The sequence below is a fragment of the Lycorma delicatula genome, chromosome 1 (assembly GCF_047948215.1).
Source record: "Lycorma delicatula isolate Av1 chromosome 1, ASM4794821v1, whole genome shotgun sequence".
In the NCBI taxonomy this organism is placed as follows: domain Eukaryota; kingdom Metazoa; phylum Arthropoda; class Insecta; order Hemiptera; family Fulgoridae; genus Lycorma; species Lycorma delicatula.
The window spans coordinates 378,932,170-378,947,952 of record NC_134455.1 but is presented as its reverse complement, the minus strand read 5'-3'; the positions used below and the strand labels follow the sequence as shown (position 1 = coordinate 378,947,952).

The 15,783-nt window shown below is 29.6% G+C and overlaps 1 protein-coding gene across 1 annotated transcript; it reads left to right on the top strand.

The window, feature by feature from the left end:
- The first annotated feature begins 478 nt into the window (after positions 1-478).
- On the top strand, positions 479-15,041 carry LOC142317969 (OTU domain-containing protein 7B-like). Its single transcript, XM_075354500.1, has 7 exons — positions 479-611; positions 2,669-2,897; positions 3,622-3,697; positions 5,996-6,149; positions 8,744-8,916; positions 12,621-12,839; positions 15,024-15,041. Exons 2-7 carry the CDS (start codon positions 2,671-2,673, stop codon positions 15,039-15,041), a joined length of 867 nt encoding a protein of 288 aa, XP_075210615.1. The 5' UTR covers positions 479-611; positions 2,669-2,670.
- The last annotated feature ends 742 nt before the right edge of the window (positions 15,042-15,783 follow it).

Genomic DNA, 15,783 nt, shown 5'->3' with positions numbered 1-15,783 from the left:
ATGATCTAATCTATCTGATACCTTGCAGTATCGCCTGGCTTTTTCCAAGTGTATATTCTTCTATTATGATTTTTAAACTGGGTGTTGGCAATTACTAAATTATACTTTGTACAAAACTCTATAAGTCGGTCCTCTCTTTCATTCCTTTTGCCCAGCCCATATTCACCCACTATATCTCCTTCCTTGCCTTTTCCAATGCTTGCATTCCAAATTTTAGTAAATAATAATAATAAATCTATGCTTTTTAGATTCTAATTAATTTCTCCTTTTATTAAAAATTTAATTTTAGTTGTGATAATTGTGTGATCAAAACTGAAAGTTGTATAAACTATTTTATTAATTTCTGTTTTTGTTTTCGCTTAACTATTTTAAAAGCAAATATTTCAGAATTTTGTTATATTATGTCCATATTATAATTAATATCAAGTTTTGTTTTACTCCTATTTTAGAAGAGTTCAGAGCTTTTTTGGAAAAAGATTTAATGGCTATTTCTACATAAGTATCATTAGAGCAGGCTAACAGGCTTAATTGGTGGACTGGTGTTTGTCAAAGATTGTGGCCTCTTTCTACATCTGGTGATGGAAACTGCCTCCTTCATGCCGCATCTTTAGGTATAATCATATTAATTAAGTTTTGTGTTTTTAATAATAAATACTTTTATTATATTGAAATATGATTCCTTAATTTAAGAAAATGAAGAAAAATACTCTCCAAGAATACAATCTTATTAAAATCCTATCTTCTCCATTATGAAAAATTAAGAAAAGTGGGAGTAAACATTTTGGAATTTAATTATCAACTACTGTAATATTATCTATATAGTTGCATAGGTTCTTTAAATCACAAAGGATATCCTTTTACAGAAGATAAGATATTCCAGTCATCTGTTTGAGTATAGTTATTTCATTTAAGTAGAGGTTATAATTCAAACCTCATATATGTTCAGCTGTATATGAAGTGACTATACTAACACAACAAAATTATATGTTAATGACTAAACAACCTATGTTTACAGATGACATCTTACATAAAATACAGAACATATAAATTATAATCATACTTAGTGACAAAAAATATATATCACACTAATATACATTTATAAAATTGACTAGATTTTTAAAGTAAGATATCATTCTTTTGCTTTTTTGTAATTTTGGGCGACAGCAGCATCACAAATCATGCATGAAAAACAACAATAAGGGTCTAAACATCTGGGCAGTTTTATCCAGTCGTGGATTGATAGAGCCTGTGTTTTTTGATGATACAATTCTCAACACCATTTGGATATGTTAAGGAATGATTTTTTATCCAAACTGCGTGCGACTGAGTTGCCTGTAGATATTCAACGGTTTATGTAAGATGGTGCAACCTCTCACACCGCAAATGTTGTGTGGATTTTTTAAATTCAGTTTTTGGTAATTGCGTAATTTCAGATCACTAATAACTACATTTTTCTTAATAGCAAGTGATAAATGAAAACTTTTTCACCTAAGTTTGAGCATAAAAATTTTTATGTACTAAAATTAGTTTTTAATTCATACAAATCACTTATAATCTACAAGGAAAGATGTTCACTTCTCCATTGTGTATTATCGCATTGTTACACAACCTTACTAATTTTCATATTTACTTTAAAAAATGATGATCACTATTTCTAATTTTAAATTTGAATTATGCTTTGGGTCTGTAATAATATCTGATGCAGTGCATGTGTTGCTTGCCTGGTTGTCATGTATTGAACATGTCATGGAGTAAAAGAACTTTCCATGAACACTGTATTTGGTATATAAGTTGTAATCATATTAAATTTAAAAATAAATATGTAGAACAAAATTCATGTGTCAAATAATTGTGCGCCACTCTGCTTTATCTGTTGAAATTCACTTCTACTTTCCACTGTATGTAAAAATTAGTACATCTTATTAGAATCTCATTTCAGTAGTTACAATTTGATTTGAATTCTATGTATAATATGTTTATTTATTTATTTATTTTTTTGTTTCGGTTTTGCAGTTACTTCAGCACTGGAAATTTTAGTTTTCACTTACTTTTTTACTTATTCTAATATTATTTTACTTACTGCAGTAATTTGACATAATTTGTGATTAGAGCTGTTTCTTCTTGTCCAAACTCTTATCATCTGAATGTTCTTTAAAATCATTCTCATCATTAGAGCAAACATCTTTTTTCTGTTGAAAAGAATTATCTGTATCATTTAAACAGATAACCTTTATGGCAGAGTGGTACCATATACGTTTCATTCAGAATGATCGTTAAGCTTGTCATTTTTTTATACAATACAAAATTCATTTTTCTTCAAAAAAATCCATTGGTAGTTAGCTGTAATTGAACATCTCTGTAGTTACTGGAGTTTAATAAATAAAACTTTGTATATTTCTAAAAATGCTTTCTTCCAGCATTCTGATTGATAGTATTGGAAAAAATCTACTTGCTAAGGTATAGTATTGCCTAGTGCACCAGATTGAAGGTATAAAAAAAACTGCACAAGTTTCAATCCTTTGTTATAGAAATTATTGTTTTATTTCAGTGAATAAAAGCAAATGACTACAAGGGCTTTTAAATGTTAGTTTATAACTGTTTAGTTACTAGTATTTTTAAAATATAAAATTTGGAAACAATTTTTCTGAGTGATATAATTATATTTTAGCTATGTGGGGTTTCCATGATCGCCTGCTTACATTAAGGAAAGCACTACATGCATTTCTTAGTTCATCTCCTAGAAGAGAAGCACTTTGGAGAAGATGGCGTAGACAACAAAGCTTGTTAAATGCCCAAGCTGGTCTAGTCTACACTGAAGTTGAGTGGAGGCAAGAATGGAATGCTATTGTTAATATGGCCTCTACTGAACCACGACTGAGAAGATTAAGTGTTGCAAGGTATCTATTTTACTATTTACTTAGATCTAATGCTGTAACTGAAAAAAAAAGTTGTATTTTAAAAAGATATAATTTTTTTTCTGAATAGTAAGTGACAAGTGAAAACTTTTTCACCTAAGTTTGAATACAAAAATTTTTATTTATTAAAATTAGTTTATCATTCTTACAAATCACACTTATATTCTACAAAGAAAGATTTTGCTTCTGCAGTTTGTATTAAATAAACATTGTTGCACTTCATTAACCTGAACTAATTTTTACGTTTACTCTAAAAAATGATCATCATGATTTTTAATCTTAAATTTGAATTACGGGTCTGTAAATAAAATAACAGTCCATAATAGCACTGTATGCCCTTGGTTCGTCCATTAGCTTTTCTTTTTGCTAGAACTTTTTCACCAAGAGTTTGTATTTCAAAAAATTAAATTAAATTTTTAAAAGTTTCAAGGAAGAGAGAAACTCTTAAAGTAGTACATACACTTCAAAACAGCTACTTACTATTTCAGAAGGTAGCCCACAAATGTTTATGGCTATGGAAGCAGGATTGGGCTAAGTTTGTGATTCTGTAATAATATTATTTTAATATCGTTAAATTTTTAACCTTATAATTGTAACTTTTTTCTTTCTTAATAAATCCTTCTTTTTGATAGTAGCTAATACTTGTTTTTTTTTTTTTCATTATGAAAAGAATTTATCAAACTTAATATTTATATTTTGTATTTAGTGACCACAGTGGGGATGTTTCTGGTGGAGATATATATGAGAGCTTAGAAGAGATCCATGTTCTAGCATTGGCACATGTACTTCGAAGACCTATTATAGTTATAGCCGATACAGTTCTAAAGATATATAATAATATTTTATTGCAATAATAACTATGTACAACAGTAAAATATAAAGGCTATTTCAAAATTTACTTTTGATTGGTTATTCAAAACAAACAAATTATTATAGCAATAGATTCTTGCATCACCATTTTCTGTATTCTCATTGTAAAACACTGGTCAGTGCCACTTTCCCGAATATGTAGTGAACAAGGCAGTTATTTTTTGCAGTCTGAAGAAAAATCTCTTGCTGAGATCTGTGGGTGATCATGTCATATTTGTGGTAATAATGTTATGAGTAACAACGGCATGAGAAATTGGTGAATATATCTACATGTTGATCAGGGTAATACTGAGCATGACTAAAAGAAGAACTTGTTAAAAATGTAGAACAAAAATAATTTAGGATAAATGTTATTGCACCTCACAATTTTTTAACATTCAAATGAACTTCATCAATTCTGAAAACTTTCAGAATCTGTTCACTTTCATAAATTCTTTCAGCTAGACGTCGGTTTGATTCACAGCAAAGGTTCATCAATATCATCTTCCTCATTAAACCTGTGCAGGATGCTCACCTGATTGTAATTCTTGTTCCAGACAATTAGTGTAAGACTTTGTATGATACGTGTCATACAAAAAGTTCAAGTAGGAAATTTTTACTTTTGTTGTTAATCTTTTACTAAATTTTTAAACCAAAATTTGCTAAAACCAATTCAAATGTTTGATCTGGCAGTGTAATTAGTTTTATTCTGATCTAATCAACAATGTTTGCCCTTATATGAAATAAATTAATTAATTAATCAGTAGTTATTTTTAACGTATTGGCCCATAAAGTTTTGAGAAAATAGTGGACTTGTGACAGTATTATTTTATTTTTTTAGCAATTATCTCATGTCTAAATAGTTAGTATTTAAATATTCCCATTCATAAACTTACTATCGCAGTTGATTATATTATTTTATAATATTTTTCTTGAATAGGTATAAATAATTGTTGGAGTAATTGATTTACAAATAACATTTTTAAATTTTAAAGAAGTTTTTTTTGTAAGTTGACAAATTATGTGTAACCCACTTAATAAACAATTTCCCATTGCATTTATACTTTAAAAATGTGTATTTAGTTTTGCTGAAAACTATTTAATTTTATTGATGACACACAATATACCCTCAATCACCACTGTTAAATCATTGTTGCCATAAAAACTAATCCAAAAGGAATAAAATATTTACTCGGTTGTAATTAACATCAGTGGAAGGAAAATAACAAAAAATATGATTTATTTTATTTCCTGATACATTACAGCATAGTTAGTTATAAATGGGTACGTTTCAAAATGTAAATAGATGAATGTATAGGAAGGAGAATATCTACCCTTCAAAATGACCAAATGTATTAATAGCTTTTATACAAATTTCTTCTGTATTTCAACAAAAAAAAATTATTTTTTGAAATACAGTGGAAAGTAGTAATGATTTTTTTTTAATTTAGTGTTGGTTATCATTTTGTCTTGCAGTAGTTAGATTGGAAAATAACAATTGTGAATTAGTTTTGAAGATAAAACACATTTGTGAGACAGTCACAAAAATTCAGTTATTTCTGCCTATTATTCCTGTTTTTTATTTGTTCCACCCCTAATTTTTTTACTATTTCTTTAAATAATGTATATATTATTATTATTTTATACCATTTCATGTTATCAAACTTCATGTTAAAAAGTTTTCCTTTTTATTATTTTCATCTTCATTAAGAACATGATTCTTTTTTAATACTAGTGTATTTATTACCAAACTGTATTGTTTACTGTGAATAAAACATAATGTGTTAAAAATAGCATTAGATAGCTATGGGCTGGAGCTATAAATAAATCATTTCTTTACAATCATATCTTATAATTATAAATTATTTAATGCATATTACATTTGAATGAATTTTTACTAATCTCTAAAGTGTATTTCATTTTACTCTACTTGAGGAGAACCACGTTATTTGTCTTATTAGTTATTTGTACATGTTATATATACACTAACTTTGACATATTCCATTCTGAGTAACAAAAAATAGTAAAAATCTGTTAAGGGGTATGGTGTATCGACTATAGATATACGTAAAGCAAAAAAAATAATAAATTTGATACAAGGATACTTAGTAGTAATTATTAGTTAGGAAAATTGAGCTCAAGATTTCTGTTTGAACTGTAATGTACTAATAATTGCGTAGCAGAAAATTGAGTTGAAATGTAACGTAAAATTTATCAGTTTTTGGTTACAGGACATGAATGGTGAAGCTCTGGCACCGATCCCATTTGGAGGTATATACTTGCCACTAGAGTGTTCAGCATCTGCATGTCATCGCTCTCCTTTATTATTAGCATATGATGGAGGTCATTTCTCAGCACTTGTCGCCATGGAAACACAGGCACCTGGTATTGTATGTTTACAATGTGTCATTTTTGAGATGTAAATAACTGATCATCATTTTTTAAGTAGCTACCTAAATATTGTTTGGTAGTAGTCTGTTATCTTCCTCTTTTATGATTATTTTTTTGTCACATCAACATCATTAAACTATAAAGTCATTCTAATCTTGTTCTTATATTAATCCAGTGTATTGATTTCTGTAATTAAAATCCATTTTATTTCATTCTTAACTTATAGCATTATTTTTCTTTTTGGTAAAATTAAAAATCAGTTTAATTATTAAATTTTATATACAGACTTATTACCTGATTTCTGATTGTTAGTTCATCTAAACTTTGCTGCATGTGAATGCTTATTTGACTTTCTTAATTTAACAATAGGCTCACTTGACTTGATTACTTTCCTCTATTAAACTACTGGCCACTATGAGCTGTCCTTTTCATATGAGCCTTATTTTTACTCGCACTTCTGTATTGTGCAACTGATAAAGAATAATTTAAAGTAGAAAGAACAGTGTCTTTTTAATTGTTGTTGGCATGCTGAAAGGAATTTAATATAAAATTAATGGAGATGGATAAAAGAATTAAATTTGTTAAATATATTCCTTTGAAAAATTTGTAAATTTAGATTTGCATTTTTTAGAAAATTATTGTGCTTGACTTTACTCAGACATCTGAGTCATAGTTTAATTGTTAGTAGAAGAGGAATATCTACATTGGAGAGTCCTTGGACAGCGTTGGTATTCTATTATTTCTCATTAAAGAAATAGCTATCTTATTGGGTACTAAAGTATATAATCATGACACATGGAGACAAGGTTTTGATGTAATTCTTATGGGCCTATCCAAGGAAAAATAAAGTCATTGATTGTTTGATTTTTACTTTTTTCTTTGTTCTCAAAATGCCTGTGGAATTAAATAGTGTACCTGTTTAATCATAAAAATAAATAAAAAGTTATCTAAACAGGAAAGCGTAATTAAAGCATTATAACAGGCAGCATAAAACTTTAAAAGAAAAAATCAAACGTAAAGAATAAATAAATAAAAATAAAATATGTTAGGGAAGTTGAAAGGAATTCTCAATTTTATTTCATCATAATTGTAATTAATTAATGGTTAAAAACCTCCTGTTCTCGTATAAACTTAAATAATAAATGGTATATTTAGGAAGGGAGTTCTAGAAACATACAGCTCAAACTGATAAGGTAAGTCAGTCAACTAAAATTTAGGAAATACTAAACTTTTATACTGAAAAAATTATGTAATGTATTCATCACTTAGAATATTTGAAAAACACAGTGATGTACTAATAATTAATTAGCATTAATACCATCTGCAGTTTAATTCCTCCATAAAATAGTTATAAATAATACAGCATTACAATAATCAAAGGGAAGTATAATCAGACATAATTGCTATCCTAATAGCAGTAGGAAGTAATCTCATTACCTATTTCAGATGAAGGAATGCAGCAAAAACCCTACAATATAATTGCAGGGGTACATAAAACAATTACAAATAACTATCACCTGAGAAACTCCCCAGAAAGATGCATCAGTTTCTCAACACCAGTTGACATTTTGATGTTTAGTAATAACATGTATCATGTGAAAAAATAATTTACAAGATTTAATAGTCTTCATATTGATTATTTCAATGCATTTTGAGACAGATGTTTTGTCATCAGAAATGTTTAGAATCGTAAAGATTATCGGAGTATTAAGATTTAAGTTAATTGTAGTTGTAAAAGTTTACTAACTTATTAATAAATAATAATCACAGTATACACATAACTTAAGAACACTCTATGTAACTTACCAAATTTGGTTTTGGTGTGCACTAATTTAAATGCAGTCAATGAGTATTGATTTTATCCATAGCCTAGGGTGTCTAAAACAAACATAATAATAATAATCTTTTGGGATATTAATAAGTTTATTTAAAGATAAAAGCTTTATTTTTTTGGAGATAATGGGCATTGATTGCATTGGTCATTTTGCCCTATAAGAATGGAAATTTGTAACATATGAAAAATGCCATGCCTGACCAGGATTCAAACCCAGGACCTCCAGATGAAAGGCTGAGATGCTACCACTCCACTATATATATTTTAACTGTCTTCTTGATATGATACCATCTAATGATGAATCATGTTAGAAGAATTAGCATATAAACATGTCTGACAGATAAATTTATTTTATTTTATTTCAGCCTATCTGTATTTTCATAATGTGTCGATAACCTCTGACTGTGACAGTTGGGGACATAGAAAAAGAAAATATCCTACAATAATATACTCAGTATTTCATCTGGTTAAACTGGAAATTATTAATCTTTATTCACTTGTAATTGTTTGAAATTATCAACTTTAAAACAATTTATGAAGGACAGAAAATTATGATTTACTTAATGTATTGATTGAGGTTTGTTCTTTAAAGGTTAATATCATTGTAAAGGGAAAGGAAAGATAAAAAAGCACAGATTACAAAGCAGCCAGTCAGAGCAACTGCCTCTGATCACGCCCTGTAACATAATTTAAACTTAAATCGTATAATATTTGAGGTTTTATTTGTTTAACGTTTTTATATTTCTTTCTACAGTATCATTAGCTTCAGCTATCCCTTTGACTGATTCTAATCATGAGTTGCTGCCAATTCAGTTTAGTGTAGATCCAGAAGACCGTGAGGATTTTGGTGGTAAAATGGAATTGAGTTATTCTGAATCAATTGCACTGTTAAAAGAGAACCTGGATGTAGTTCGTATTGAAGAACAGGTAAGTTATTTTTTTTATTTGAAATTGAAACTTTTATTAGAATCATTTCTATTTCTGAAAGTCCATTATTTGGATGTGTAAGACGTAATTGTTTAGAACTTGGGAATTAGTTTTTTATTGTTATATGAGTAGAGTTTTTTGTAGTTATTTCAATTTTCTTGTAGTTATTTTATATAGATATAGTTATCTTATTTTCTCTTATGGAGTTATTGTAGTCACTTAGTTAATTGTTCTGCAGATCGTACGTTTAAGTTCTGGTTTCATCTGATTTCCTACTGCATGATTTAATTTCATTCTGAGAGCAGGTGCTCCTTAAAAATACTAATTAATCTAAATTGCTAATGGACATTTTCTGTCCTTTAACCAAATTCACGACTTGGATGATAAATTTTCTCCTTTGTCATTCTCTTCTTCATCCTCTCACTTCTGTTAAAAAAATACAGAAGTGACCTATATTCTTCATTACCTAACTATTTGTCATTTTTCGGTTTATTCAGTGGTTTCATTTCTGTCATCTCTTGTAAAAGTAATTTTCTTGTCACTCCTTTATCATCTAATTTACATGGTCAAATTGTCTTATTGTATTTTATTTGTTAGAAAGTCCAAATTGAAACACAGGCAACTTCCCCACCAGATAACATCAAGGACACAAAACTCATATCAAGCATTCCTTAAATATAGCTATGTTAGATCTTTCATCCAGAACCAGTAATAGGGAAAGAGGTGGGTGGAAGTAAGGGACTTTTAAAAACGACTCTTTTTTAAGGAAGTCCTTTCTAAAAAAAAAGGATGGTCCACACTCAGAGGAACTGCAGTACAAGGAAAACTTAGAGATAAGCTCGAGGCTTATCTGGAGCAATTCCATTCCATTCTTGCCCAAAATATTTCTTGGAAGATTGATTTTTTTTTTATCCTTATGGGAACAAAGAACATTACTGACCAATGATTTCAGATAACCTGAAATATATGCTGCAACATTCTTCATTTTCATAACTTAGCTTCACTTTTTTCCATTATTGATGTGTCCTGCTTTTTAAATTATGTTTGGATCAAAAACATTTTTTTCTGAACATAGAACAATTAGACTATTTTCTGGGCTTAATTTCCTCTTTTCAAATATCATCACCCAAAAGGCAATTAATAATGGTTTTCTATGATAGTGAAAAAACACTTCTATATTATGCCATTTCACTTTAATCTGCAAAAAAAAACTATATCTTATGTCCAAGCCATATTTTGGCCTTTACTGAAAAACAGCTAAAAAAACTAATTGAAAATCTAATTATAAAAACACAAAAGAACTAAATATTTTTGGAAAACAAAGAGACTCACCTTTAAAGTGTTTTTTAGGTTTCTATTAGATATTTTCAATTAGATACTTCCAGTAAAAGTCTGAGAGAGTGATATATTTACTTTCTCAGAAGCCTCTAGATACAAGGTAAGGTAGGTTCAAAAAGTTCCCAGAATTAGTTTATTTTTCAAAACTGCTTACATGAAAATGTTTTATAGTACGTTTCCTTCTTTCTTTCTTTTTCCTGTTTAGCCTCCGGTAACTACCGTTTAGATAATTCTTCAGAGGATGAATGAGGATGATATGTATGAGTGTGAATGAAGTGTAGTCTTGTACATTCTCAGTTCGACCATACCTGAGATGTGTGGTTAATTGAAACCCAACCACCAAAGAACACTGGTATCCACGATCTAGTATTCAAGTCCGTGTAAAAATAGCTGGCTTTACTAGGACTTGAACGCTGGAACTCTCGACTTACAAATCTGCTGATTTGGGAAGACGCATTCACCACTAGACCAACCTGGTGGGTCAGAGTACGTTTCCTGGAAAGTAGTTTCCTACAACTGTAACAGTTTCCACACTTTTGCCAACATCAGTAAAGTTGTTGGAAACATCCCTGGAACCCATTTTGAGATATCGCCCTCTGCTCCGTCGTCACATCAGCCATCACATCATCAGCATTCTTGTATTACTTCAGTGCATTTTTCAGGTGAGAAAACAAGTAAAAATTAGCTTGTGCAAGTCTGATGAGTATGGAGGATGCTCTAGAATTGTTACTTTGAGGTGTGCAAACTACTTCTTGAAAAGCACGGATCAATGTGCTGGTGCATTGTCATGTAAAAACATCCAATTCTTTGTTTCCCATTTTCAGGACACTTCCTTCTTACTTTACCCTATGAACAACAAAGGATACCTATGTGTATTTACTTCTTCATTATCTGCTGTCAGAAATGAATCTGTTGTGAAAAATATCCTACTAATAAAAAATACTTCCAACATAACTTTTCCTTTGATTTGAAACTCCTTAGAAATTAAATTTTTACATATAACTACTATTTAAACAAAATATCTGTGACCAGGGATATGATGTTGATTTCCACTCTAATGATTGGTATTTTGTCTGTAGATTTTATTTTAAAAAACACAATCCCATCAGTTATACTCTTACTCAGAAAATTTTGTTCTTATAGTGATGAAGTCTCCTGTTGAGTGTCATATGAGTTTTTTGGTTTCTTCCTGATCTGCAGATAGCATTTTTGGAACAGTGAGTTGAAAAATGTAATGCAGGTGCAGATCATTATGGAAAATAATATGGTAACTTCATAGCAATATCTAATCTAGTTCCTTGACAGTTTTTCATCTATCACTTTGAACACCAATTTAACAAAACTCAAATTCTTTATTTGTCAACATAGATGAATGTCCACTACAAATTCATTTCAAAACCTTTCCTTCTTGAAATTTTTAGTAAAATATGGCTTCATCAACTGTTGTCTGTAGAGGACAAAAAAATTGAATGAAAGCAAAGTTGATGTTTCGTAATTGATTCAAAAAGTTCTTAATAAAAAATAAAAGTGTGACAAATTTTTCTATTGTTCATACATTATTCTTGTATTCTTAATATCATTCCTGGTAATAAAAAACACTACTGAAAATCAGTGCAAGTCATTAGGATTATTCAAATCGCTCAAAATTTCCTTTAAAGCTGAAAAAATTCAAACAAACTAAGTACATCGAAAGTGATGTAAAGCATTTTCTAGAATTAGAGTGTTTAATAGCAAAATCACAGTCCTACTGCTAAACACTAAGTAGCTATATTACATAATACAAAACAGATGATGCGGAGGCTATTGTCAACCAATATCATTCTGCTTCATGACAATATTTGTCTGCACTCAGCTGCAACAACTCAAGCTGTGTTCCAAAAATTTGGCTGGTTGTACTCAAGCATCTTTTTTTGTCCTGTTATCATTCCTCCCATAATTTTTATTTATTTGCTAAACTTAAAAATTTATCTGATTGACATTTTGGAAGCATTACCGATGGAGGTATGCTGTCTTTGAGTGGTAAATAAAACTAACAGCAGATGTATAACAGTACTATAATTTTAAAATAAGAAACTGGCGGCACTATAAATGTTCAAATTTAATCAGTGACTACTTGGAAAAATAAAAAAATGTTTTAATACAAAAAGCATTTTTAATTAGTATTTTTCAAAAATGTTATTGTTACAGCTAAATGTTGAACATGATTATTCATGTTTCAAAAGTTAAAAATTTACAATTCATTTTTATAATTATGCAGAGATTTTTTTTTTTGCTGTTTCAGTGAATATGGTTTTATTTCATAAAATATTATATAGATTTTAAAATGTTAATAAGATTTTAATAAATCTTGTTTTTGTTAATTACAGGAAGGTGAGTCAAGAAATGGTATTTTAGGAAGTATAGGAAAATCAGTTGGACAGAAATTAAGACTGAAGCTGTCAGGAAGTAACTCCCAACGACAAAATAATAAAGGTGGTTTATTATGTGCTGTACTACATTCAGCGAAAAGGCATGAGTACCTAGACAAAATGCTTAATAATTATCTGCATACTGCTCGAATTAGATTTCAACAAGAGCAAGAGAAGGTGATTTTTAAAACAAAATTTTAATAAAAATTGCACAGTAAAATTTGATAAAAGCATGTACAGAGTATACAGTGTTGATATATCTTTATTTTGCATGTTATATAAATTCTAACCAAACTTTTTTTTAATACATTATATCTTCTTTGAATTGCTTTTTTTAAGCTTATTGTAAGCTTTATTCTAAAGCCTGTTATGCCATTAAATTTATTTATTATATTTGCTGCTGTTTTTTATTTATCAGTTTCATATTTTTTTTACCATATTTAAGATTAGCTTTATTACATATATTATTACTTTATTTGTATATTAATTATTTTTTGTTAATTTGGTTTTGAAATTCATAGATAATTGGTTATTAGTTAACAGACTCAGTTGTTGAATGTTATTTAGAGTTTTAATTTACATTTAGAAATCACTCCTCTTTTTTATCTTCAGCCATTTGACTGGTTTGATGCAGTTCTCCAAGATTCCCTTTCTAGTGCCATTCATTTCATTTCGTTATATCCCCTACATTCTACATCCCTAACAATTTGTTTTCCATATTCCAAACGTTGCCTGCCTGCACTATTTTTCCCATCTACATGTTCCTCCAGTATTAAAGCAACTATTCCAAGATGCCTTAATATTTGCCCATAAGTCTATCTCTTCCTTCTAAAACTATATTTTTCCAAATGCTTCATTCATCATCAATTTGCCACAACACCAGTTTATTTATCACTCTCTGGGTGAATAGATAGAGTGATCTACCCACCACATTTCAGAAGCTTCTAATATTTTCTGCTCAGGTACTCTTTCGATCGTCCAAGTTTCACTTCCATATAAAGCTATGCTTTATACTTTTGAAAATTTTTTCTAACATTTAAATTGATTTTTGATGTAAGCAAATTATATATCTGACTGAAAGCTCATTTCACCTGTACTGTTTTTATATCACTACTGCTTCTTCCATCTTTAATAATTCCGCTTCCCAAACAAAATTCTTCTACCTCTATAATCTTTTCTCTTCCTGTTTTTATATCCAGAGGTCCATTTATATTATTTTTACTACATTTCATTTTTTTCAGTTTGTTCTTGTTTATTTTCATGTGGTAGTTCTTGTGTAGGACTTCATCCATGCCATTCATTGTTTCTTCTAAATCCTTTTTATGCTCAGCTAGAATTACTATATCATCAGCAAATCGAAGCATCTTTATCTTTTCATCTTGCACTGTTACTCCAGATCTAAATTGTTCTTTAACATCATTAACTGCTTGTTCTGTGTAAAGATTAAAAAGTAACAGGGATAGGGAACACCCTTGTCAGACTCCCTTTTTTCTTATGGCTTCTTTGTTATGTTCTTCGATTATTACTGTTACAAGTGGGTTCCTGCAAATGTTAGCAATTGTTCTTCTGCCCCTATACTTTTTTAAAAAGTATTTAAAACCTAAATTATTTTAAAACGTTGAATACTTTATTCCAGTCTACGTTATCGAATGCCTTTTCTAGGTCTATAAACGCCAAGTATGTTGGTTTGTTTTTCTTTAATCTTCCTTCTACTATTAATCTGAGGCCTAAAATTGCTTCCCTTGTCCCTATACTTTTCCTGAAACCAAATTGGTCTTCTCCTAACACTTTTTTCACTCTCCTCTCAATTCTCCTCTGTACAGAATTCTAGTTAAGATTTTTGATGCATGAGTAGTTAAGCTAATTGTTCTGTATTCTTCACATTTATCTGCTCCTGCAGAGTCTGATGGAACTTCCCCTTTTTTGTAAATATTACACATAAGTTTTAGAATGTATTTATCGCTTTCTCACCTGCATTGCACAGTAATTCTGCAGGTATCCTGTCTATCCCAGGAGCCTTTCTGCATTCAGATCTTTTAATGCTATTAAATTCAGATCTTGGTATAGTATCTCCCTTTTCATCCTCTTCTTCCTTTATAACACCCTTTCTAATTAAATTCCTTCATATAATGCTTAAATATATTCCACCCACCTATTGGCCTTTTCTTTTGTATTATAAATTGGTGTACCTTCTTTATTAAATTTTAATTTATGTACCACAAAATTCTCCTTAACTTTCCTGTATGCTCCATTTACTTTACCAATTATCATTTCTTTTTCTACTTCTAAACACTTTTTTTTAATCCACTCTTCTTTCACTAATTTACACTTCCTGTTTATAGTATTTCTTAATTGTTGTAGCTCCTTTTACCTTCTTGATCATTAGCATTCTTATATTTTCTACTTTCATCCATCAGCTGCAGTATATCCTCTGATATCCAAGGTTTTCTGTCAGTTCTCTTTGTTCCGCCTAAGTTTCCTTCTGCTGATTTAAGAATTTCCTTTTTAACATTCTCCCATTCTTTTTCTATACTTTCTATCTTTTTTTACTCAGACCTCTTGCAATGTCCTCCTCAAAAATCTTTACCTCCTCTTCCTCAAGCTTCTCTAAATTCCACAGATTCATTTGACACCTTTCCTTGAGATTTTTAAACCCAATTTACATTTCATTATCACTAAATTGTGGTCGCTATGAATGTCTGCTCCTGGATATTCTTTGCAGTCAACGAGTTGATTTCTAAATCTTTGTTTAACCATGTTATAATCTATCTGATGCCTTGCAGCACTACTTGGCTTTTTCCGTGTGTATATTCTTTTGTTATGATTTTTAAACTGGATGTTGGTAATTACTAAATTATACTTCGTGTAAAGCTCAATAAGTCAGTCCCCTCTTTCATTCCTTTTGTCCAGCTCATTTTTACCCACAATATTTCTTCCTTGCCTTTTCCAGTGCTTACATTCCATTCTCCAGTTATTATTAAATTTTCATCCCCTTTTATGTGTTTAATTGGTTCAATTTCTTCATAGACACCCTACCTCATCATCATCTTGGGCACTTGTAGGCATACAGACATTAACAGTCATTGTCAGCTTAGGTTTTGATTTTATCCTTATAATGTTT